The following is a 26,949-nucleotide window of genomic DNA, read 5'->3' on the forward strand; positions in this document are numbered from 1 at the left end:
ATTTAATCAACAAAATTTACTACTACCACCAAACAATGATGATTCCATTAATGACATAGACTCTCAGGGAGTTTATAATCTAGTAATTCAGTAAGTGACATTATCTCTGATAAGATTCTTTGTAAGATATAATGAGGAAACACAGTACAGAATGGTTGGTTTTATTTGTAAGGTGTTGGGAAGGGTTCTGGAGTAAAATCTTGAGCTGTATCTTGAAAAATGAGTATTTACTGGTAAGTTGTGGGGTAGGGGGTTGAAGGCCATTCCAAGTGTAGAAAGTATAGTTATTTCATTCTTTCGTTTGTTCTGTACATACTTACTAATTGAACATCACTGTACCAAACACTGTGATACAGATGCTAAAAATAAAATGGTGAATAAAACAGTACTACATCCAGAAAGTTTATAGTCTAATGGAGTGGCACATTGTAAGCAAAAGTCTAAAGGAAACAAAGTGGTTTAGTAAGGCAAGGGATACTGAAAGTCGAGGCCGGAAAAGGGGGCAGTGCCCAAATCGTAAGAGGCTTTGTTTATATATACAGTATAATGAAAAGGCTTTGTATATATGCGGTACAGTTTGGACTAGATCTTAGCAATAGTATTTGAGGAGGTTATAGTGGACATATGCAAGATTAGAGGCAGGGTCTTGGAATAGTGTTTTCTAGGGGAAAGGGAATTTAGAGGTCAATACTGTGAACTACTACAGATGGATCAAATATGTACAGAAATAAAAACATATTTCATGTCTTCAGGGAGCAGAGAAACACTAGTACACAACTAAATATGATTCACTATACATAAGTAGAAGATTTTATAGGAGTAATATTAACTAATACTTATTTAGTACTGTGTACTTTTACATGTGTTAACTAATTTAACCCTCATAATATCCCTATGTGGTAGGTGCTATTATGCCCATTTTACAGATAAGGAAATTGAGACAAAGAGAAGGTAAGTAATTTGCCCATTCAGAGTTTGGAAGTGGTGAAGTCAGTATTTGAAGGCGAAGTCTCATTCCTCAGCCCACTCTTAATCATTATGTTATCCTGCCAGAAGAGAATTAATAATTAATTTGATGGAGGAAAACTGAAAACCTCCCAGAGGAAGTGTCATTACGAAGAAAGAGTACAGGACACTGCAGAAAGAGGAAATAATATAAACCAAAGGCATTAGGGATAAAAATGTATAGTATATTCAGAGTGTAGGTAATATAGTGAGACAGAGGAGTAGCTTGGGGGAATTTTTTTTTTCTCTTTTTTATAAATCTATGCATGCATGCATGCATGCATGCAGGCTGTGTTGGGTCTTCGTTGCTGCGCGCGGGCTTTCTCTGGTTGCGGCGAGCGGGGGCTACTCTTCGTTGTGGTGCATGGGCTTCTTATCACAGTGGCTTCTCTCGTTGTGGAGCGCGGGCTCTAGGCGTGCGGGCTCAGTAGTTGTGGCTCGCAGGCTCTAGAGCGCAGGCTCAGTAGTTGTGGCGCACGGGCTTAGTTGCTCTATGGCATGCGGGATCTTCCTGGACCAGGGATGGAACCTGTGTCCCCTGCGTTGGCAGGCAGATTCTTAACCACTGCGCCACCAGGGAAGTCCCCGAGTTTTTTGTAAATAGCAAGTTAATTTTAAACTTTATTCTGATAGTAGTTTTTTATACAGATAAGGGATATGATAGAGTGGTGGGAAACACAACAGAAGAGAGGTTGGAGTGAAAGAAATGGATCAAGGAATGCTGATAGCGGCCAGAAAGAATCAGGGCTTGAACTAAAACATGGAGAGTGCAAAGGTTCTAAAAATTTCGAAGGAATTAATTTTAATTCAGCAGTGTTCAGTAAGAATCAGCTTTGTGCCAGGGCATTAGGGATTCATAAGCTAGAAATGGTCCTTGCAACCATGGAACTTCAGTTTCTTGGTTAGAATGGTTACCTGCCAATTTTAGCAATTTTTGGTTAAATTCTACTTTAAATATCTATGAATTACTAATAAAATTTCTTTTCAGTTGAAAAATTAGTCCTATGAATTTCACAATCCAGTTAATAAGAAACTAAAAGAAAACCTAAATACCACCAAAAAGGCTAGTAGAATTTGCTATATGCATTAGCCTTAATCTGGGGAAATATTTTATTATAGGTCTCCTTGAAGAAAATGATATTTTCAGGAATGCTCAAGCAGGTGTTCTCATCAGCACTAACAGTCATCCAGTCTTGAGGAAAAACAGAATATTTGATGGATTTGCTGCAGGTTTGTATTTTCCTTTGTTACCTGTAGCTTGTTTTCTGTACATAAAATTGATTCTTGGTATATTATCTCTTTTGCTTAATAACTAAGGTGTGCAAATGTATGCTGCAGAAGTTGGCTGAATGCCTGTTAACAATTGCTTATAAGAGCACCTAATCCAAGTTTTGGATTCATCCACTCTAAGCCAACTTTATAATATTGCTCTTGTAGTTCAGTAGTAGTTATGAATCATTAATTGCATAGAGTAAATACAGGCTAGTACTACCATTAGAAATAAATTCAGATAAATGCAAGCCCTCTGGCCTCACAAACAGAATTTTTTAAAAATCTTGGTAAGTGAAATCCAAGTATCATGCATATATTTCAACTTTTTGCCAGTGAAGATGATTTCTCTTAATAATTCCAAATAACCATCTAGCTCCTACCTACACATATTTCTGGGCCCTATCTTCTTCTTAGTTTGCAAAGAAATTTTAAAATGTCATTATTTTAAAATGTCATTATTAATTAATTAATTAATAATTATTAATGTCATTATAATAAAAAGTAAATTACAAACCATCTATCATTCCTTTAGCAGGGATAGAGGATTATCAACAGTGGAAAGTGAACTGAATGTTACTATAAACAATTCAAATAAACATTTGCATTTATTTCTTTCGATGTTAACAGTTAATATACTTTTTATGTAAAAGAAGTAGTTCACTATATTTGCTGTATTTCAGGTTTCTTTTAAGAAACTATATATAAAGTGATGCATCTGCTGTTTGTAAATTTTGCTTCAGGTATTGAAATTACAAATCATGCAACTGCAACACTAGAAGGCAATCAGATTTTTAACAACCGGTTTGGAGGCTTATTTTTAGCATCTGGTGTTAATGTGACAATGAAAGGTATGTTGGAGTCTGTGTTCTGCCTACAATGCACTAAATATGCCATGAAAAGATGATAGTCAGAGGCCATTGTTATTCAGTAACTTAATACCTTCTGTCACTGTATAGTAGTTAACCAGCAATTCAAGAGAACTATTTTGAAAGTTTTGTTTCAACTTGTCCTAAATAGTTGGAGTATCTTGTACAAGGAAAACTCATTTCTATTAGCCGATTTTTTTTACTTCATTGGTTAGCCTCTTTTGAAGTTCCTAAAAACTCTATTAAAATAATCTTGTAATTTGTTATCTTAAGTCTTTATACTCTAGAATTTCTTTTTTTATTACAGATAACAAAATAATGAACAATCAAGACGCCATAGAAAAGGCTGTTAGTAGAGGCCAATGTTTATATAAAATATCAAGTTACACCAGCTACCCCATGCATGATTTCTACAGGTATATTTCTAAATTATTTGTGAGTCTTGAAATGGGAGAGAGAGTAAGATTTACTTTTCTAAACTGACAAGAACTCACATATTTAGCTTTCCCTTAAATGTATGAGCTAAGAAAGTAAACTGGTATTTGCTAATGGAAAAATATAACTGAAAATTTTATTAATTGTCCACATTGAGTTCTGTGATTAATCTACTTTGAGGATCCTGTTTGAGACCGTAAAATATGGGAAAATGTAATACTGCAGTAACTACTGATACCACTGAAAATGTGAAACAAACTGTTTTCCTAGGAGTTTCAAGGTAAAGCTGTCATTAAGTGTTCCTTATATCCCAGCCACCATGAGTGGGTTTTGACTCCCCCTCTCCCATACTGATTCAGTGAAGACTTGATAGGAACTTAATTGTTTTCCTCAGAAGACACAAAATAGGAAATTCACTTATTCCATTGAAGTCCCTTTTCAGAATTAGACTAGATTAGAACCACAAAAGTTTGGGACCTCTTTTCTTATAAGCCAAAGGCCATAGGGTAATATATAAACAAATTGCAGTATTTTGAATAAATAACATGATCAAGGAAAATAATGTAAGCTTTTGCTTTTTAGATGTCACACTTGTAACACCACAGATCGAAATGCCATATGTGTGAACTGCATTAAGAAGTGCCATCAGGGACATGATGTAGAATTTATTAGACATGATAGGTATGTATGTAGCACACTTGCTTGCTGTATTACCCAATTATTTTCCTCCCCTCACTTTCCTAATCTTTGGGTTTTCATTTTGCTTTAGGTTTTTCTGTGACTGTGGTGCTGGAACACTGTCTAATCCTTGTACATTAGCTGGTGAGCCTACACATGATACAGATACACTATATGACTCTGCTCCACCTATAGAATCTAATACATTGCAGCACAACTGAATTCCTTCCCTAAAGAAAAAGTCCTGCCATTCTAACATCATAACTTAAAACATTTTTTTTTGGAAGAAGATTTAAAATATTTGCCCATGCTACAGGAAGAGACTGTATTAAAAATGGATACACAAGGTGAGTTGACACTATGAAGCTCAAGCTACCAAAAAGAAAGTGGCAATATATTGACTCAGGATCTCAAAGCTGGGTGTTTTAGCATTACTGTGTAAAGACTTTTGAAGGGACAGAAGTGAAGAAAATAAGCTGCAATTTTGTACAGATACCAACTTCTGAAAAAAGCTGGTGTTTTTACAACTAGCATTGAATGCAGTCCAATTTGCAGTAGTACTCTTCAATAGACAAGCAGCTTTGTTGCTGCCTTTATGGACGTGGGTACCAATTGCTTTTGTAATATGGTAAAAATGTGAGCTAGCACTTCTGCGTTTCTTTTGATTTTTTTTTTAACATGTATTCAGATTGAGAAATATGATTTTAATGCTTTAATCTCATGTAGTTTGTTTTTAATTTCAAGCAAAATCTTATTGTACTTGAATGTGCCCTGTTTTGTTAGCACACCTAGACTTGCTGTAACTGTACTCATGTCCCAGTATGTACGTTCTTTCTATGAAAGAGAAAACACTAATCTTAAATTATATCCAGCAATGTTTCTGGTATCCTTTAAGAAAAGTTAAGACTATTATTTCCTTCCCTTCCCTGTGCAGCATTCAAAATCACCCCTAGACAAAGTGAGTGTTTTAATGAGACTTCCTAGGAAGGGATGCACTGTAAAACAAAAGTATTCTTGTAACTCAGTTTTGTGAAAGGTAAAAACTACTATGTTTTAAAAGTACACTTTAGAAAGTCTCTTCAAAACAGTCCTGTATTTGAACTCTGTTCATAGTTTTTTTTTGAACAGTTTAGACAAATTGCTGGAAATAAAAGAATTTCCCGCATTAAGCTGAGACAAGTATATATACAGCCCTATACAGTTTCATAGCTCCCCCCCCACCCCATTTATGTGTATTGGTGACAGTGGGTATAAACAGCCTGAAAGTGTATGCATGTACCATAACATCTAGACTTAATATATTGTGGAGTATTCAATAACCATTATGTAGACGGTAGGTAAGAATTAAAAGGGTTTAATTTCCTAGAAAGAAAATGGAAAAATGGTCATTTTTAAAAAATAAAGTTTATTAGATCATAATGTTGTCTGAATTTACCACCTTTGTCAAAAGTGAACTTCCATTGTAGTCTATAATTCCTCAATCAAAGTCAGCAACTTATGGACAGCTTCAGCATCTACAGTCGACCTTTCACTAGCCAGACAAACTTCCCTTAAAATAAATTAAAAAAAGTTTTAGTTTACATTTTTCACAGTGCATCATCCATCCCTTTACTGTTTTGGTAATCAACTACATGGTAAAATTATATCCAGTTATAATTACCGAAATAATCGCAGTGACTGAGTCATCTTCTCAAATTCTCTTGCTTTTCTATGTCCCTTTTGAATAACCTCCTCTGGAAGATTAGCAAGCCTTGCTGCATTAAAGCCATAGCTTTTAGGACAGGCTCCTTTAATGAATTTGTACAGGAAGGTAATAGTCTCCTGGCTGGGATCTTCACATTCATTTTCTACCATGCATGCCTAAAAAAGAACAATAACATGCTGGCAATGGAAGTACCCATTCAAAAACATAACTTTTGAATAAACAACTTGTACATACCATGTGTCCTAGGCGCACTGCAACATTTTGAGAATAGTCTTCAACTAATGAATGGTAGTGGGTAGAAAACAATGTACGACACTTTATATTCTCAGCAAGTTCTTTAACAACTGCATTTGCTATTGCTGTCCCATCAAATGTTGCAGTACCTCTTCCTATGAAAATAAAATATACATGAACTATGTATTACACAATCTGCCATATTATATACGAAGAAGGACATGCCTCACAAAGGAATGGAAAAAAATGTACTAAAGATCACTTTAGTATATCCAAAAGCATTCTGTAAACAGGCCCTCTCTAGCTAAGTAGGTCTGCTTGGAGTTCAGGACTACTCGAGTACCACTGCGCTTCAGAAACTTCCTTTTAGTTCTCTTTAAATAGCCTCATTTATCCAATAAATATTCTCATTATCCCTGTAAAATTGCCACCTTAGGGCCAACTGTGGGGTCTATGGACAAAGGTGAGTGTATTCATAGTCTTTTTCTTTAAGAGATGTGTCCTTCAGACCATTTTCCAGAAAAATAATTCTTTGTACTAATGTTTTGGAAATTTTAATATCTTACCTAATTCATCCACAAGCACCAGAGAATGTGCTGTTGCATGTGTAAGTATACTGGCAGTTTCACTCAATTCAACAAAAAATGTACTTTCACCTAAAAAAAAATCACAAATAGGTGATCATTTTAAGAATCCTATTGTAACAGTAGATTCATCTTTTAGGTTCATATCCTTTTAATCTATTATGAACTACCGTGGTACTAAGAGATTACTTCTAGTATGTTAAAAATTGCATAATGCTTTCAAATCTCTGAAAGCATTCTGCCTTGCGTAACACCGGAAAAAAATAAATAAAACATCCTATTTAAACGTAGATGTGTTTAACACCTAAAATATAGAAATGAACTGTCAAATAACAGAGCCTTAGGTAGGAAAAAAAACTCACCTGACATTATTCTGTCTGAGGCACCAAGTCTAGTAAACACTCTATCGATTGGTGTGAGCCTACACACTTCAGCTGGTACATAACAACCCATCTGGGCCATTACAACTAATAGGCCAGCCTGTGAATGAGGGAGAAAAAGGTCTTTTATGACTGGTGTTATAGAGAACAGATAGAGATGTCTATGTATATCCAGAAGACAGAGATAATAAGCCCTAATAAATATTAACTAGGAGTAGTCAGGCACTCTAAAAAAAACCTTCAGAAACCTAAGTAGGAAAAGTGAGGCTTAGGAAGGCATGAGGCTTAGGAAGGCATGAGGCTTAGGGCCTAACTGGCTTTACTTGAAACCTCAGCACCTATATGCTAACCTAGTACACTAGTGATTCTCAACCTAAAACTACTGATGCCTAGAACCAATTCCAGACCCAACAATCAGTTTCAGAGGATGAACACACCCCAACTCCCAGGTACTTTTTTGTTGTGCTCTCTAGATGATTTTTGATTTAAAAACGAAAAGGAGGTTGAAAACCACCTTACACTATTGCTCCTCTCTAGTTAGCAAATTTGTACAGAAATAATACAGTGCAGTAGAGTTAGGGGGTCAGCAAACATTTTCTGTCAAGGGCCCAATGTCTGTTACACATTGTTTTTTTCTACAACCCTTTAAAATCTAAATCATATTTATTAGCTCAGTAGCTAGCTAACCCCTGGCAGAAGGTCAGAAAAATGTATTTATTGTCTTCCCTAAAAGCAGTTCCCAACAGTTAACTAGAGGTCATGAATCACTTTCCTGTATGAACAAGTGCAATGGTTCCTGTATAAGGGTTCCTAGAAATGAACCTAATTTAAGAACAAACATAAAACATTTGTATAATTTTCATTCATTATGAATACCTCTGCCTTCACAGGAAATGGATTCAGTCAAAGTCAGAGTTCATAAAAAAACTCATGGCCTGAAACCACCTTCACCTTCTTAATAATATACTTCCCTTAACATCAGGCAAATATTTGACCAATAAGAAGAATACAGGTCTCAGTTTCATGACTCAAGGAGTTTCCCTTTGCTTCCTAATAAGTCAGTGACTGAATTCTATCATATGCTCCTTGGGAAACGGTGGCTTAAATATGTACTATATTCACTCTTTAAGTGTTACAAATAATTTGGTGTAACAAAACTTCAAGTTTACCTGTCTCATGAGCGTAGACTTGCCCCCCATATTCGGTCCAGTAACAAGCACACAGTAAGCTTTGCCATTTTCTTCCTCTTCCTCACAGCCTATTAGAATGTCATTTGGAATAAAGTCATCACCAAAAAAAGTCTTCGTAATGCAGGGGTGGCGTGATCCTTTAAGGTCTAGAAAGGGAGGAGTATCTTCTTCTGGCAACAGAATTACTGGACGACACATAGGACCATCACCCCCTCGACTGTAGTTAGCCAGGCACAATAAGACATCTGTTAAAGAAAGGTCAAAAGTGAAGCTTCATCATTTTTGAGGTTTCTTGATAAGCACAAAGGCCCAACTTCTACAAGAAGTCTTCCAGAAATGTTTTTTTAGTGGAGGTGGCATGCTCTTTAGACATGGCAGCTTTTTTTCTAAAAGTAAGCACTCTAGTGACATTGTTTTAACTGCACAAAAATAAGTCATCAGCCTAAATGTTTTACATGTCTTATAGCACTTGTACTGAAATGAGAAAACTTCCAATTTCAAGCCCAAGAAAATATCCCCTCAAAGTAGATTTTAAGTCCTCTAATATCTAGACCAGAGGTATGCCAAAGGAAAGCTAAAAGATACAACAGAGAGATGCTGTAGTGGTCTCTCCTTGATATAATCATGGAGCTAACACTTCTTAGAAGCAGAACATTCTGACAATAGGCACAATCTTAAGAGGAAAATATACTCACCAATTTTGAATACCTGAGCTGAGGGATGATTTTACATTACCTATCAAATTGTTTAAAACTGTACTGGCTTAAGGAATAAATGTGGCACACTCAAAAACCACGATAGATACACACTCAAAGATAGAACAGAACTGGGCCCGTGAGCCACAATTACTGAGCCTGCACGTCTGGAGCCTGTGCTCCACAACAAGAGAGGCCGCGATGGTGAGAGGCCCGCGCACCGCGATGAAGAGTGGTCCCCACTTGCCACGACTAGAGAAAGCCCTCGCAGAGAAACGAAGACCCAACACAGTCATAAATAAATAAATAAATAAACGCGAATTTCTTTAAAAAAAAAAATGCAGTTACTTATGATTTCAGTGTACAATAGTTAACGGAGAAGTAGGATAAGACAAAATATGGCTATAAAGTAATTTAAAAAAAAAAATAGAACAGGATGCCATTTTATTCTGGACAGTTGTGTTCAGACTAAAATAGTTTTGTTACAAATTTGGGTCAACTATGGTTGCTGCATTTTCACAACAGAAAAAAACCCAAAACTGTAAAACAAGCAAAGGCTCAAAATGACTTGGCCATGAAATTTAAAGAAAAAGGAAATTACTTATGAAGCTGAAAAGGTTACCAAGTTACAAATACGTAAATCAGGGCTCTTAGAAATCAACTGTAGAAAAGAAAGTGTGACAACTTGGGCTAAAAGAAAACGGGAAGATTAAAATCTTTTGAAACGTTCATGTAAAGAGATTCACTGAAATACAAAAAAAAATGCAAGGGTGTATATATATATATCTGTATATATTTATCAAAAAACTAAAACTGAGTGATAGGTCAAGGGATAGCTTTAAATTAGTGTGACAAAAAATAACTTAAAAAACAGCATTTATCGAATACTATAAATTCAATTGAAATTTGATCAAAATATATACCTGTCACTTGAGTTTAGGGATACGAGTCAATGAGGACTTTCCAATGGACTTTCCAATCTTAATATACAATTGGAACACAGGACATTACTAACCAAAGCTTTAGGAACAAGGCTCTTGAAAACCTTACCCAGCACTGCGATGCACTCCACGGCAGCCTGCCAGTCCTTGTAATTTTTATCAAAGTTATAGAACAGTCGCCGCATGCAGTCCTTTAATGATACATCTCTCCGTTCTTCAGCATTTATCAGATTAGCCAACTTTTTCTCAATTGTTTTGGTCCAGTATCGTTTACAGCCCTTCTTAGTAGATTTCAACTCATATTCTTCTGGCAAATTACGGGTGATGAAATTCTCGGGAATTTCCAACTGGTAACGATTCCTACCAATTCCCCAGTAGACTATGGTCCTACAGCCAATTCGACTACGCTGTTTCTCCAAGTATTCCAGGAGGCTCTGTTCATTTTCTCTTATGTCAGCAAGAGCCTGATCATAATCAGAGTCAAATCCTGCTTTGGGAGTAATCAGTCCAGTCTTTCGAGCCTTTTCATGGTCAAAGGCTGTATCCCATCGGTTTAGTTCTAAAGTCAAATCAGGAAAGCGGCCTTCAGGATTTTTTGTCTGCAGAGTAAGGACCTGCTTAAGGATTTTAGACTTAAAGTCATCAATGACTTCTTCCATAACCCCTATAATTTTACATAGTACTTTGAATCCTTCCAGAGCAGAAAGAAAATCAATAATCTTTTTTTTGCTGTATGTGGTTTCTTCATACATTATAGCCCTGCTATCTGGGTGGTTCTGGCTCTTCAGGGGAGAGCCAACATTATGAATTTTACTCAGTAGCCTCTCAAGGTCTGGAAGCTTCTTTAGAAGGTCTACAACCTCAGAGATTCTGTCAGGCACAACCATTAGGTCTTCTATGGCATCTAGACGATCACTGATAACATAAGGGTTACAGAGTGGGGCACAAAGCCATTGCTTTAGGAGCCGCTTACCGAAGGGAGTATGGCAAGTATCAATCTTCTCTAACAGGGTCCCTTCAGTAGAACCATTTGTTCCATTCAGAAAAATCTCCAAGTTGTTTAATGTCACAGCATCTAGCACCATTCGTTGATTGGCTTTAGCAAAGACAGCACCAGGTCTTGTAGCACGGACCGTGTCAGAATCCAAGGGAATATATTCTTCAAAATTAGCCATTGATAAAAGCTCCTGATCAATAAGGCATTTTTTGAGGTAGAAGACACAACCACCAAGAGCAGAGAGGGCCAATTCACTCTTCTCTCCCGGTGTCAACCCAATAGAATCAGACTCTGAGGTCATACCTTTAAGCACCTGGGGTAACATCACCCCACTGTCCTCATTTAACTTGTCCGTAAAATATCCTTCTTCAAGGAGAGTTCTCAAAGTTTTGGCTGCATCCCAAAACTGGGAACCTGGTATCAGACCTTCCTGAAGAGAAGAGGATAATGAACCCTTGAGAATCATCTTAGTTTCCACTGAGAGATTTCCTTTCTCAAACAAGACTTGTACTGGAGGATAGTGTGCCACTAAAGTCCTAAACCTGGAACAATGGCGATCATCTGAAAACTGACCTATGAAGAACTTCCCTAGCGAGGTATCAACAAAACATACTCCATACACTCGAGCATGGCCAGAAGAATCATCTTCTTTTTCTTTGAGGCTAAGAAGGTACTTACTGTAGTTCTCTGAGGGGTCACCTTCCAGCACACTGTAGGTCTGTGTACCCTTGGTAATGACCCTACAGATCTCCCTCCTCACCACTCTATCATACTTAGATATATGTGCCATCTTTCGGCATCGTGCCTCCATCATTTCCGGGGTCTCGGTCTGTTCCACCCGTGCTACTTTATAGCCCTTCTGGACCAGGGAATCTGAATATCGGCCAAATGCAATTTCAGGGAAACCAGAATGGGCCCAGTTGCCTTTCATGAATACCAGCCCTAGTTCACTGACTCCAATAAGAGCATCCATGTGGTACAGCTCATAAAACTTCCCCACCTTATAAAATATGACAAGATCAAAGTTCTGAGACTTAATCTGCCACCACTTCCTCATCCCAGGAGTACAGGAATTAAGGAAATCCTCAGGCACATAGAGTGTGGATGCATCAAAATCAGGGTGATCAGGTCGCCTCCTGTGCGTATCTCTTCTCTTCTCCTCCTTAAGCCACTCTAAAGTTTCATGATACCAGATGGTGGGGCGACTACTGTCATCACATCCTCCACTAATGTGGGCTTGGGATTCAGAATTTTGAGGGGCAGAGAAAGCACTCAAAGTATTCTTGGTTTCTGATGAAATGCCAGTTGCTCGTTTGGTGGCTGAGGGCATTTCCTTCCTTGAACTTTTCCTTTTGAGGGAGCCATTTCCAGTTACCATTCTCTTCCTCTTTGGAGCAACTTTGACAGGGCTGTCCAGGCCTTCACTGTCACTATCCCCTACTCCACTGCTTATTTCATCACTGCTTCCTTCCTCCTTAGCATCTGGCTTAAATTCCACATCAGAGCCACCAATGTCACTCTCAGAGTCTGATATGACCCTTCGTTTTTTTATCTGGCGGCTACTTCGCCTAGATCCTTGCACCTTTGGCCTCACTTCCTCTTCACTCTCAATTTCATTTTCTTCTTCACTCTTATCTGATGCGTAAGTGGCACCTGCCTGGAAGGCAAAGAAGAGTATTTTAAAACAGTAAAATTTGGAAAATGACAATATTGCTGTGGAATCTCTCAATATGCTGCAACTTCATCTATCAAGAGAAGAACCTACCTCCAGAAATAAATTATTTTCTTTCTCAAGGGATATCAATTTCAGTTTCACCTAACATTAAAACAAGTATCACAATACAGGATTAAGTGATTCTGTCATGAGAGTTCTATCCTATTCAATACTGATGAAGTCCTTAGGATGACCACACATCACAAATACCCATAGGTGATGTCCTCATTAACAGTCATAGCTGTGGAAAAAACTTTCAGTCTTCTGTTATCTTTCTTTCAGGGTCACCTCTCCTCTTACATTTGGACATGTTATGAAGTTTACCATTTTATAAATTCTTTAGTATAAAAAAGCAGTAATCAACCTAGTTTTAGTCCTTGCTTTCCACAAACCAGCTGTATCTTCTTGGGCAAGGCACATTCACTTATTATCATGGGCCTCCCTCATACGTAAAGTAGTATGAGGCTAAATGATTTCTGTAGTTACCATCCAGGTCTAAACATCTGAGTAACATTATGATCTCTGGTCTCAACCTCAAAAATAAGATTAGAAACTCTTCTTTCATTTCTCTTAAAATACTCATTATATTAACTTACTTATTGCCTATCTCATCTAGAATAGAATAAAACAAAATCAAGCTTAGTTATAGATTAATCTTTTTAAGCACATGGCATTAATTTACTGAATTAGAGAATAATGATGTTTGTTTTAAATATACCAATTATTTGTTCATTTCCTTAACAAGATTTAATTCACTCAAATAGTGACCATTAATATTTGAAACCAAGGTTGTATTTCAAGGTTACTCAACCTCTATTCTTACCAATCCAAAATACAACAAAAAGTATTAGAGCATAAAACTGGATAATTAATTTCCACATCCTCATACAGAAGCTTATTACCAGACACCATGACCAATTTTATCACCATGTCCTTACTGTCCCTAGCTCTCTCTACTGGTTACCAAAATGGTACTGCCTTTTACAGCATGTGTCTTTCTAGCAGGCTTGAGAACTTAAGTAAAAAGGGGTGCTAGGCTGCTGAGATTCTACATAATATAACATGACCTATAGTCCAGGAATGTATAGAAGTATGCATGTATGAGTACTAAATAGATATATGGAAAATACCACTCTAATATGCCCCTGACCCTTTTTCATCACTCTCCTAACAGAAGTAACAACCGCCTGTTAGCACTGTCCCACCTCCGTCTCTTCTTCCTCCTCTGGTTCTGAGGGCTCATCACACACTGCCAATTCAAGCCTCTTAATCTTGTCTTTATTCAAGGCTTCATCTGCACGTTGCATTGCTCTGAGTATTTCAGGCTTTGAACTGTAGAAATGACCTCCTTTCTGGGCTTCCTTTGACTTTGAACCTAAAAAACATATATATATTTATTTATAAATAGGAACTGTTGGCTGGATATTTGGCTCAATGTATAACACTTGCCCTAAGGAACAAGAGTGACAACAATCAAGTATAATTTTTTATCTCCCATTATTTTTGATTGATACAGATAGATCAATAAAGCCTACAAGGAAGGAATTTTCAGGGAAAAACTACCAGTGAAACTGAAATTACCTATTTTACCTCCTTTAAGCTGCCTTAACTGTTGGTCACCCAGGACCACTTAGTCTCTCTTCTATAATGACCTGGGACTGTGACCCTAAACACCTAGACACACCTCTTCAGGTGAGGCATGAGATGTAAAGGGGGTTTGAGACCCTTTTTTAAAAAACATTACTTAAGGAAGGCAAAAACTACACTGTCACTTAAATGAAGCAATGATATTAAAAATAAGTTTGTTCCCAAGGCAGTTAGATAAGATGTTAAAAAAAAAAAAAAATCCTACATTTTGGGACAGTAACCCAGTTCAGACTTGTAATGTTAAATTTTTTCAAAACAGTTGCATCAAAATGTCTTGCTCTGCTTTAAAGTAAAACTTTTCCTTTATTCATTTCATTTCAAAGAGCTATAGTATTAAATGACATTTCCATCCACTGAGCAAAATTTCTATCCACAAGACCAATGATACAGAATTGTTTTAGTTCTTTTCCAAGAGGCATAACTAGGAATGTCTTTTCTCTTCTTCTACCTGAATATACCTATAGTTGGAAAACTAACCTGAACTTGTCTAACAGATCCAAACATTATATTACACCCTTCTTTCTATATACTAAAACTGATGGGACATCCCAAATTTCCATGGAATTAGCAACGTTCATAAGATGACTAAAACAAAGCTGCAATTTCTCAATTCTCTAAAGAGCTGCACCAAAACTACAAACTGCAACAATCAAAATCATTAAGAGTAGCTCTGAACTTTTCCCAGAGTACCTGCTGCAGCTGTACTTACCCCCCCACCTATCTGGTGTCATCGTCATTCCCCAAAACCTCTGATGCAAACTACAGCTCTAAGACCATGCCCCCCAAAGGCCTACTTTTTTTCATGCATGCCTCTTTGCTGATTTATTCACATACATGTATTGCAACAATCTGGATATTTAAAGGGCAGAGAGCAGTATGCACACGGGTGGTTGGTTTTATAAAATAATTACAACATAAATGTAAACTTTTTTGATCTCTTTTTAAAGTCCTTTTTTGCCAAAGCTTTGTTTAGAATCTCAAAATTAGTCCTGGAAAAAGACCTCATTTATCATCTGGTCCAACTCTCTCTCATTTTATATATATGCAAACAGAATCAGAAAATAAGATTACACAGCAAATTAGTGGAGAAGACTGAACCAAATTCCCTTATTTTCTTTCCATCCTGCATGTCAGATTTCTGTGTGGACTTAACTCTTCAGTGTGCCGTCCCTGCCCTGCAGGATGAGGAGCACTATGACCAAAAGGCATGATTCCCAGAGGTTTCTGGGAAACTGAACATTGTTCTGATTCCAAAACACTGAGTTCAACAATGTCCTAGCCAGGAGAGTCTGAAGATAGTGGAGAAAAACCTGTACATGCTGGAGTGTTCAGGCACTGCATCCTGCAGTCATACTGTACATGCACTGTACAATCCAAGAGACTGATAGGGTGCACCCAGCCCAAGTGAAGCTATAAATGCAGGACTGCTGATGTCTGTGATAAATAAGGCTGGGCCTGGGAAGAGAAAGTTAAGGTTCCAGAAGTCTGATTTCTGATGTGAAACTCAACGCAGATGTGCTCATAAGGTGAGGATTTTGAAGGCCAGGTAGCATGCATCTCCATCTGTCCTAAAGAATGTCACTGATCTATATTCTATGCATCTTGGCTGCATTTTCTTTTGGAACCTTTAAGATGGGAACGCTTTAATTTACTCTTTTCATGTCTGAGTTTGGCATTTTGGTCCAAATCACGAGATCCAATCATGAAATCATTTTTCCTTTAATGATATGATATTGCTATAAGTCACTCAGGACGGAAATAAAAATTCCACTCCGCACAACAAACTGGCTTAAGACCAGCTGCATCTTATCCTTTTCCCATGCTAGAAGCTTTCACCACACCACTCCTGCAATTTATTCGAGTAAAATATGCTTAATTCCACTGTATGGGAGACACTAACGCTCAGACTCATGTGTGCGTGCATGCTCTCTCTCTCACAAACATACACAATCTGCAGAGTGAATCTTTTACCTGTATATGGCTTTAATAGCCTTCTGCTAACCCAGCCCCTTGTTGGGCTGTCATCAAAAAACTGTACATGAACTCGGGCAGACTTTCCTTTCTCACGGATGAATGTTCCATCAAAAGGGTGGTTGTAAACCAGGCAAGGCCACCAAGGGTAACCCTCCATCTTGGCCCAAACCAAATCACCTGGTGAGAAGTCACAAGAACTGTTGCCAAAAGGAAATACATAATTTGGTTAATATTTTGTTAAGCTACATTAAAGGCAATTACCTACAAATAAGCAATTTTAAGGAAGGTATCTTTAAGACTCTTTTGAAATTTTCTGGCATTAATATTCAGGAACAATTTCTAGAATTAATGATTTTTTAAAAACATATTTTCAAGTTATTTTTAAAAACATAAGCAAATATCACAATGTTTATTAAGACAAACACAAATATAATGGTATTAAGGTTAGAGACTATCTCAGAATTATTCAAGGTTTAAAAACTGTGGCAGAATTCTGATAGACTACTGATAGCAGGAAAAAGACATAAATTCACTGTACTTGTGATCCAAATTATAATGAGTAACACCTGTACTACAAATATGGTATACATCAGGAACAGGATCTGACCCAAAGTATTAATACCAAACATACCGACTGTATAAATTTGCTACTTATATTCAATATTATCGACTTTGCTCCAATGTATTCCAAATACTCCAAAAGCTACCTATAGCACACTACCCCCCCACCCTAAAAATCTAGCTTTATGGAAAAACTTAAGTCAAGAGATAAGTGCCTAATGTACCCCAAATAGTTGAGTACATAATGCCTACAGAATCAACAGGAGATTCAATCTTCACAAAAGCTGATTTAGCCCTAAAGGTTTCCTGAGGAAGGGAGAGGAGGGGAAAGGAGAGGGAGAAGGGTAGCAGTGTCCAGTAACAGACTACAAGAGTCCCTCAGTGATGGAGAGGGCACAACAACTGATAAACCCTGCTCAAGTACTATATACCAAGATTTTCTAAGTCCGCTTACAGGTTTTCGCTGAATAACTACAAATGTAAAATAAGTACATTACAAACAGAATATTTTAGACATTTTTGAACCATCAATTGAGGCCACCTTATAAAATCAGGCCCAATCATAAAATTAAAAGTATTTCTTTCTTCAAAAAATGTGAATATGGAAATCCCTATGCTGGACAGTTAGAAAAGAAACCAGAACAGGAGCATGGCTTCAGCTGGTGCTTATATCAAGGGCCTTTAAGGTACATTCTTCCTTCAACTTAGAAATCTATAGCAACCTGCACAACTTTATAATTATTGCTGTCAAACACAAGGCTCATCTTCAAACAGGGAGCTGTGTCTGCACCATTCAGACTTCTTAAGTGCTTCATCCTTCCTAACATATCCATTAATTAACAGGAGACAAAGACCCTTATCTTTCTGTGGAACTGTCAAGCAGGCTTTCCCTTAACTTAGGCAGGTAGCCACTTAACCACAAAGTCTATCACACACTGGTATCAGAAAACCACAAGCTGGGACTTCCCTGGTGGCGCAGTGGTTTAAGAATCCGCCTGCCAATGCACGGGACACGGGTTCAAGCCCTGGTCCAGGAAGATCCCACATGCGGCGGAGCAATTAAGCACGTGCACCACAACTACTGAGCCGCGCACCTAGAGCCCATGCTCCGCAACAAGAGAAGCCACTGCAACGAAAAGTAGCCTCCGCTCTCTGGAACTAGAGAAAGCCCGCGTGCAGCAACAAAGACCCAACGCAGCCAAAAATAAATAAATAAAGTTATTAAAAATAAATTTAAAAAATAAAATGATAATATATCTCAAATGTTTGATATTCTTGGGATTTTAAAGACAGTTTTAAAAAGGTAAGAGGAAAAGGTGACAGCTCAGAAAAACAAGTGTAAAAGCCTTCATACAACTAAAAATAAGAAATGACTTAAGCTAAATATACAGTGAACAGACCTTTAAGCTTTTGCTTTAAAAATCACATTATTTGGGGCTTCCCTGGTGGCGCAGTGGTTGAGAATCTGCCTGCCAATGCAGGGGACACGGGTTTGAGCCCTGGTCTGGGAAGATCCCACATGCTGCGGAGCAACTAGGCCCGTGAGCCACAATTACTGAGCCTGCGCATCTGGAGCCTGTGCTCCCCAACAAGAGAGGCTGCGATAGTGAGAGGCCCACGCACCATGATGAAGAGTGGCCCCCACTTGCCGCAACTAGAGAAAGCCCTCGCACAGAAACGAAGACCTAACACAGCCATAAATAAATAAGTAATTTTTTAAAAAATCACATTATTTTTGCTCCCTCTTCAGCCCATTACCTTGGTGTGGATTACTAGTTGTGCCCCAAATTTGTAAGCAAAATTTTTGGCTATCTACTTTTTAAAAAAGAATCAGTAGATACCAATGTACTGCTAGAATTTGCTCCTATAAACAATAAAAGATAGACTGGGTATGTCTAACAAAAACTTGTGTATGTAAATACAAGTTTCACAAATGTGAAACATGCTCTCAAGCCAACTTTAGAAATCAAACTATCAGTGTTTGTATCTACCTCTTAAGGTGGACTATTAGAGCAGAATTCCCCTACCCTCAAACAGCTAATGAGAAAAGACAAGTAATCAGAGCAATTAATAACAAAGGCTCCCATCATACCTGCCCATCTACCTGTACCTCTGCCCACATACCTGGCTTTCTTTCCTTCAGCTTGCATAACTATGGCACCCATCACTTATGCATTAGGTCTACGGTGACCATATAAATTATCATCCAAACTGGCCTCTAAAACTATTTCCTAAATAATAAATTATCATCCAAACTGGCCTCTGAAACTGTTTCCTAAATATTATTAGAAAGGAAGTCTACATAAAAAACTAAAAGAAACCAGGGTTCTTCGGAGAGCAGCTTAAGAAGCAGGGACATTGACCATCGTCATCAGAATGAAAAGATGTTTTCAAAAGTTCTGAGGGCAGGGACTTCCCTGGTGGCGCAGTGGTTAAGAGCCCGCCTGCCGATGCAGGGCACACGGGTTCGAGCCCTGGTCTGGGAGGATCCCACATGCCGCGGAGCAACTAAGCCCATGCGCCACATCTACTGAGCCTGTGCTCTACAGCCTGCAAGCCACAACTACTGAGCCCGTGCGCCACAACTACTGAAGCCCACCAGCCTAGAGCCCGTGCTCTGCAACAAGAGAAGCCACTGCAATAAGAAGCCCGCGCACCGCAATGAAGAGTAGCCCCTGCTCGCCGCAACTAGGGAAAGCCCGCGTGCAGCAACGAAGACCCAACACAGCCAAAAATAAAAAATAAAGTTCTGAGGGCAATGTTAAAAAGTCATAAAAGCCAGCTTAAAAGAGGCTCCCATTGACCAAATTATAAGTTCAGCATCTTTTTAAATACCAGTTTTAGTTATATCGATTAAATCAAATGAGGTCTGTGAAACTGAGTCCACAATGATACTTTTTTAAAAGCTTGAATACTTTTCTTACAATAATATTATATTAGGTGTGATATTATTTGGAAAATATATTACTATAAATAGATTTAATTGTATGAAAATTCTCAGGAAAGGCACCTACAACTAGGGCAGATAGTTACCTTTAACTAAAGGCTCTTAGGGGAAAAAAAACTTGTCAATGTCTGACACACCACTCCTATAAATGAGTACATGGCATACACTTAAAATTTTTTACTGCCCTCATTTCTCATAATCAACAGATAATTATCACTGAAACGAGACTGTGAAAAATAAACTAGCTAAGACTTGCTTAAAAAACCCAGATTTAGTTGTCAGAAGCCCTGCTCACAGCTCTTTCAATTATGGTCTTAATAAACTACAGAAGAAATAAAGTATTGAGAAGCAGGCCTAGAGTGCATAAACATACATCCTGTAGCCATTTATTGAAACTGATGTCACCTCGACTCCTTCCTTTCTCTCATCAACACAAGTGGAAAAATACTTTTGCATCACACCTGACTGACAAAGTAACTAAGGGGGAAAAAAAAGAAAAAAACAGGCAAAACACTTTAACACTGGAGCACAAGAGAAAAACTAAATGACAAATGACCATTAAAAGATGCTCAACTTCTTTTAAAGAGTTCAACGACCCTCAGAAAAAGTCCAAATGTCTTTGTAGCCCATCAGCCTGTTGGTGACTGGATCTCTGCATACCTAAGGCTCCTGCCTCCTCTTCATTCTCAATTTGCAGGACCTTCCTCTTCCTGCACCAGCTTCTAAAACTCCCTCACCTCCACAGTAGCCTGGCTAACTTCTTCTTGTCCTCTGGTCTCAGCCTAGAGAGCTGAAAGCCTACCCGGACCCACACATACCCCATTCTCCCCCCAAAGCACACGGAGCTCACCGACTCTGCTCCTGCTCTAGAATTGCCTTTTTGCTTGTCCCGTTCACTGTTATATCCAGGATCTACAGTGCCCAATACTGTGCCTGCCAGAGTAGATACGTTAACATTTGTTGAATGAAAGCCAAATCTATGTATAAAAAAATAAAATTCAAAAATTAAGAAAAAATGAAAGCCAAATCTATATACTGAATGGAGAGTTTCTTTAGAAGCCTAGTATCAAATGCCCATCTTTCCTGAATACTTTGGAAGTAGTCCCCATAGTAGGTGGTCAAGTGTAAACAATGTTATGCTTTTACAAGTCTCCTAAATTCAGACCTCAAAAAAACAAAGAGCATATGCTATTCAACACATAAAGCACAACCATACAATAAATACTTCCATCCGTTTAGAATGGATGCAGGAAGAATCAAATTCATGTTTAAGTAAACATTATTAACACATTGTGCATCTCTCACCATGAAAAATAGTCTGTTAACAGAGGATGCACATGTAGGGAAGGAAAAATATTTTCCCCTTTACCCTTCTGAGTTCTTGGCTAAGAGCCCCTGTAATAAAGGATTAACAAGAAAAAGACAGACAAAAGTTTATTAACATGTATACCTCCCCATAAACGTGGGAGATACTAAGAAAAACGTAGTAACTCCTGGAAATGGCCCGAGTCACCATCTTAAAACATATCTGCAGCTTTATAAAGACAAAAGAAAGATGGGGTGGCGGGGACAGATAAGGGAGGTTACCAGGAAAAGAACAAAAAACAAGGGTATGGTTGTTATGCAGATTTCAGTCAGTGCCTTCTCCATTTAATAAGTTTCTGGTGATTTAGAGTCACTCTTCTGTTCCTAGTACAGAGAGGGAGACATCCTTACAAATGGAGATTTCCTTTTTAAATGTAAATTTCCCTTACAGAAGAGTAACTTCTATAGCTCTCAGAGCTTCTCCAGTGTCCCCCAGTTTCTGTGTCCCCCGTTTCTCAAAAATTATCAGTTCAAAATAGCCTCTATGCCAGAGGCACATTCTGGGGTGGCATATCCTGCTACTCTTCACACAACTACATAAACTGCTTGAGAGGGTCGCTTAAAGGAGAATAACACTGTAATTCCACGTAGACTTTGAAAAATCTGTAGAACACCTAAAACGCAGGACATTGTAAATCAACTACTCAAGTTTCTGATCTTGAATGCGTTCTTTATTTTTCTGTACCACTATTTCTTCATCCTTTCAAATGGCTACCATTACACACAATGCCTAATACAATACCTGGGATACAGTAAATGCGAGCTTTTCAAAATGTCGCCCGCTGCTCCAACAAAGGCCAGCCAAGCCCTGGAACAGCACTGAACTGCCGAGAAGGCGAGGAAGACACCTCTGGGCAGGCTTCCCCATAATCGCGTCCATACGTCCCCGCCCAGAGTCAGATCAAGGCCTTTGGAGGCTCACTCTCAATTCCGGAAAAATTACACAGCCCCAACCTCCCCTGAAATCGCCAACAAAAGATGCACTATATCAGGGAGTTTCCCTGGTGGTCTAGTGGTTAGGATTCCTGGCTGTCACTGCTGGGGCCGGGTTCAATCCCTGGTCGGGGACTGAGATCCCAAAAGCCTGAGATCCCAAAAGGCGGCCAAAAAACAAAAAAGGAAAAGATGCACTGTTCCTTAAACTAACATTATTTTCAACTAGCACAATACTTCCAGGTGTCAAAATTAACACTGTTCCTAAACTTTCATCTGTTTGGGGGCATATGCTGTCTACCTACAGGATGAGCCAGCGGGATCCCTGCACTTGCTGCTCCCCCGCCCCTGCAATCCTTACTATCACCAATCAGGCCCCTCCGTCTACGAGTGGACACACCCCTCGCGCTCTAAACTCGTCGTCCACCCCCCAACCCCCATACCCAGGCCGAGGGCCCGCCCGCCCACCCCGCCAGAGGCTTCGAGTCCGAGGCTCTCACCCAAACATCGAGCGTATTCCTCCAACGACTACTGGACCGGTAATTCACCGTCCCAGCTGTGAAGGAGAAACGTCCCCCGGGAATCACACTCGCAGCACGCCGCGCCCCACAACCTGCAGGTGGCCGGCGGTCATCCCCCCGGCGGGCATTCCTCCTTCCCGCCACCCCTCCCCCGCCCCGGGCAGGCACCACCCCCTCCCTCGCTCTGGGGGCGCACCCCACGCCGAGCAGGCAAGCTCTTTTCTCTTCCCGCCGCACCCTCAGTTCTCCCGATTCTCATTTCTCCTCCCTGCCCCGAGCACCTTCCACTCCTCCTCCCCCACCTGACGGGCCGCGTGTCCTCCTCTACCTCCGAACTAAGCGCGTCCTCCCTTCCCCTCCAACCCTTCGTACACAGCCGATTTCCTCCTACCCTGTTTACAAGCTACACCCCCAAGGCTCCCTGCGCTCTTTCAAGCCAAATATGCAACCCCACCTCCTCCGAGCCCAGGCGCTGGCCGAGCACCCCAGCCCCCCAACCCTGAGGCGAGCCTCCCTTCCCTGGGCTCCCTGCGCCTCCCCCCACTGCACCACCTCCTCCGAGCCCAGGGCCTGGCCGCGCACCCCCCAGGCCCCTAAGGCGACCTCCCTGCGCCCCGACACCCCGCTACCTGGCGGGGACCGCAGGGGCTGCCGACTTCCGCAGCCCTCCGTTGAGGTTCCTCGCCTCGGCCCGCGAAGTGGAGCCCGCCAGGGGCCCCGGCCCAGGCCCGGCCTCGCTCCAGGCCGCATCCTCGCCTGGGGAAGGGGAGGCCCCGGTGGCAGCGGCGGCGGCGCTTTCACTTGAGGCCCCGACCGGGCCTTTGCTGGCATTATTCAGGGCTGGAGACTTGGGGAAGAAGCTGTACAGCGTGCTCTGTCGCGACATGGCCACGGTCGCCGAGGCCCAACCGCTCTGTCGGACCGAGCCACTAGAGGCACAGCAAGTACCGCGCGGGGCCTGCTGGCGGGAAATCGGGGGGGAGGCGCGCTCTGCCGGAGGAACACTGGCCCCATCGGCCAATCGGCAGGCCGTTTGCGGGCGGAGTCCCGGGCGGCGCGCGTCCGGCCCCGCCCCCTCGGGCGCCAGGAGACGTGGGGAGGGGAGGGGCCAGCACGCTGCGCGGGGTAGCTTCCCGTGGCGCCTCCAGCTTCTCCCGCCGCGGCAGGAATGGCCCGGGGCTGGTTAGGACTGGAACACCTCGGCCCGAGCGAAGCTGGGCGCTCCTACGGGGCTGGCCCCCTCGGAAAGGTGTTCCTCTTTTGAAAGGAATCTGGCGGTCGCGGGGGGTGCGATCACGCAGGGGCAGGTGTGTGCCGAGTGCGTGCACCGCGTAGGCATGAGTGGCCGCGGTGCAAGGGGTAAACCGAACGGCCACAGAAAGAAGCCCTGGTGGAGAAACGCCTTCCAGAGCCTGCATGAACAATCCTGCCGTTAGAACGCTTACCCTAAGGAACCGGAAAAGAAAAAAAGGATCCAGACTTAAATCGGCAGAAGATCAAGTCTCCTGTTCACGTTGTATTCTCAAAGCGTTGCACATAGTAGGCACTTGATAAATACTTTACAACTGAAAGCTAAGTTTTTGGCCCTGTATGAGTTTATGATTTAAAAAAAAAAATCGCCAGCCACACAGCTTTCCTCTGCCGGGAAGCAATCCAGTAATTTCACGTAGATTAACTCATTAAATCCTCGCAATAACCTGTGAGGTAAGTATCAATACTTAAGGTCCACTGTTCCTTATCTGAACCTCTTGGGCCAGGTGTGTCTCAGAATGCAGGATTTTTCATATTTTAGAAAAGTCACAAGGTGTGAATAAAAAGTTCCTATTCTCCAAATTCAAGAAAGAAGTTGGAAGACTGACAGCTCTTTGGCCCTAATCCCAAACTGTGAATAAGTAACTATGGAATCCAGAATCCCAGAAACCAGCCCCAATCAGCAACAGCTGTGCTTTGGTGCAAACATATAAAGATCAGCTCTTTGCTTTGTTCAGGAGGCTGTGTTCTGCCACACCGTTCTCCTGTGCTTGGCATGTAATAAAATCAGCTTTGTTTCAGAAGCAGTATTTGAAATAATAACTCCCTACATGAGTATAATACATGACAACCTCAGAGAGTCTGGGGCACCACCCTAAAGTCAAACGTAATATTCCTTCAGCAGAACATATGCTTTTTCACAGTAAGTGGGATAAATATAGACTATAAATAGCCTCTGGTCAGCTCAGGTCAAAATTTGCTACCAAATGAGTTTGCCACAAAACTTGTTTTTCAAAGCTTTTTGGATTTCAGAATTGCAAGTAAGGCATTGTTGACCTGTCTTATATCTCCTTTTTATGGCTGAAGAAACTGAGGCACAGATGGGTCAGATGGCCCAAGACCGAACAGCCAGAAAAGGGTGGAGTAGGAATTTAAATCCTGGGAAGTGTTTCTGGAGTCCTGTGTTACTAATAGAAATGTTATATTGCCTTCAGTTTAACATCGTTTTATTTTATTTCATCCTCACAACATTATATTAGGTTGAACTGTATAAAATTGCCAATATTCAACCTCTTTTTTTTTTTTTTTGGCCACGCCGCACGGCTTGTGGGACCTTAGTTCCGCCACCAGGGATTGAACCAGGGCCCTCAACAGTAAGAGCATGGAGTCCTAACCACTGGACCACCAGGGAATTCCGTATTCAAACTTTTTCAAAGTACAAAAATTCTGTTTCATTTGGTTCAACTTAATATGATGTTATTATTCTTGTTTTAGAGAGAGGAAATGTAGGCTCAGGGGGAATGAGCCAGTTATAGGACAGAGGTTAAGAGCCAGTGCTTGGGGTAACTCGAGACCTGGCCTCTGACCCTAACTCACCAGGCAGGTAACAGCAATTTTACTTCTCTCAACTTGTTTCCTCATCATTAATGAGAACAATAATAACTTTGGGCCAAATTTTGGAGGCCCGTTAGATGCTTCCCACAAACGAGTAAAACGAGTAAGAAGTCACACATCTGAGAATCATCAAACACACAGTCCCTCGGTAGGTAAAGTCACCCGGCTTCTCCATGCAGAAGGCACATACTGTGTGTGAAGAACACCCAACTCAGAACAAACAGAACAAGCTACTTGTTCAGAGTTTGCTACCACCACTTGTGTCTGGCAGAGACTTAAAGGCAGGCAGAGGAGTAGGAAAGCTTCATAGTGAAAAAGCAGAGGCATCAGGTGTGCTGTGATTGGCCGTGGGATAGCTGGAGGTGGGCTAACTAGAAGTAGAGCATCCTCTGTGATTGGTTTGGGGAAGCATACTTAGCTTCCTCTGATTGGTCCTGAGTTGGAAGTGGGGATTAAAAAAATAGAGAAGCTGGGGACTTCCCTGGTGGCACAGTGGTTAAGAATCTGCCTGCCAATGCAGGGGACAAGGGTTTGAGCCCTGGTCCAGGAAGATCCCACATGCCACGGAGCAGCTAAGCCCGGGCGCCACAACTACTGAGTCCACATGCCACAACTACTGAAGCCCGCATGCCTAGAGCCCGTGCTCGGCAACAAGAGAAGCCACGTGCCACAACTACTGAGTCCACATGCCACAACTACTGAAGCCCGCACGCCTAGAGCCCGTGCTCGGCAACAAGAGAAGCCACCACAGTGAGAAGCCGTGCACCTCAACGAAGAGCAGCCCCCGCTCGCCACAACTAGAGAAAGCCCGTGCACAGCAACAAAAACCCAACGCAGCCAAAAATTTAATTACTTAATTAATTAATTAATTTTAAAAAGAAGAATCCGCCTGCCAACGCAGGGGACACGGGTTGGATCCGTGGTCCAGGAAGATCACACATGCCACGGAACAACTAAACCCATACGCCACAACTACTGAGCCTGCGGTCTAGAGCCCACGAGCCACAACTGCTGAGACACCCCGTGCGCCACAACTACTGAAGCCCGCGCACCTAGAGCCCGTGCTCCGCAACAAGAGAAGCCACCGCAATGGGAAGCCCACGCACCACAACAAAGAGTAGCCCCCACTCGCCGCAACTAGAGAAAGCCCGCGCGCAGCAACGAAGACCCAATACAGCCAAAAATTTTTTTAAAAAAGAGAAGCAGACCAGCTATCAACCAAGTCCTGACAGTTCTGGGGCAATTGCTGCAGAGGTCTTTGTCTTCTGGACTGGTTGCTGCAGAGGCAGTGATTTGGCTTCAATCTGCAGCAATGAACTCAGGAAGTCAACCGTAGCTGCAGCAACCAGTCCAGGGAGCCAAACAACAACCCCTGTAGCAATGCCTGTCAGCTCACTGCCGAATGCAAATAATGATGGCTGATTCCCTTGCTGTAGCAAG

At 40.9% G+C, this 26,949-nt stretch overlaps 2 protein-coding genes across 4 annotated transcripts in view; one reads left to right on the forward strand and one right to left on the reverse strand.

The window, feature by feature from the left end:
• The window catches only part of FBXO11 (F-box protein 11), a 101,327-nt gene extending 95,652 nt beyond the window's left edge, over positions 1–5,675 (forward strand). For both annotated transcript variants that reach the window (XM_036872308.1, XM_036872307.1), the window contains exons 19-23: positions 2,125–2,235; positions 3,018–3,125; positions 3,451–3,559; positions 4,161–4,259; positions 4,348–5,675. In XM_036872308.1, the coding sequence (XP_036728203.1) occupies positions 2,125–2,235; positions 3,018–3,125; positions 3,451–3,559; positions 4,161–4,259; positions 4,348–4,477 (557 nt within the window). In that variant the 3' untranslated portion in view covers positions 4,478–5,675. The remainder of the gene's footprint in view (positions 1–2,124; positions 2,236–3,017; positions 3,126–3,450; positions 3,560–4,160; positions 4,260–4,347) is intronic.
• On the reverse strand, positions 5,370–23,626 carry MSH6 (mutS homolog 6). 2 transcript variants are annotated; one of them, XM_036872305.1, is made up of 10 exons: positions 23,274–23,626; positions 16,315–16,514; positions 13,902–14,071; positions 10,095–12,639; positions 8,329–8,594; positions 7,142–7,259; positions 6,762–6,851; positions 6,196–6,350; positions 5,917–6,116; positions 5,370–5,805 (listed from the first exon to the last, which is right to left on the reverse strand). In XM_036872305.1, the coding sequence occupies exons 1-10, from the start codon at positions 23,528–23,530 to the stop codon at positions 5,724–5,726; spliced, it is 4,083 nt and encodes a 1,360-aa protein (XP_036728200.1). In that variant the 5' UTR covers positions 23,531–23,626; the 3' UTR covers positions 5,370–5,723. The 2 variants fall into 2 exon arrangements, with proteins under 2 accessions (XP_036728200.1, XP_036728201.1); XM_036872306.1 differs by lacking the exon at positions 6,762–6,851.
• Positions 23,627–26,949: the final 3,323 nt, after the last annotated feature.

This window comes from Balaenoptera musculus, chromosome 13 (assembly GCF_009873245.2).
Source record: "Balaenoptera musculus isolate JJ_BM4_2016_0621 chromosome 13, mBalMus1.pri.v3, whole genome shotgun sequence".
In the NCBI taxonomy this organism is placed as follows: Eukaryota; Metazoa; Chordata; class Mammalia; order Artiodactyla; family Balaenopteridae; genus Balaenoptera; species Balaenoptera musculus.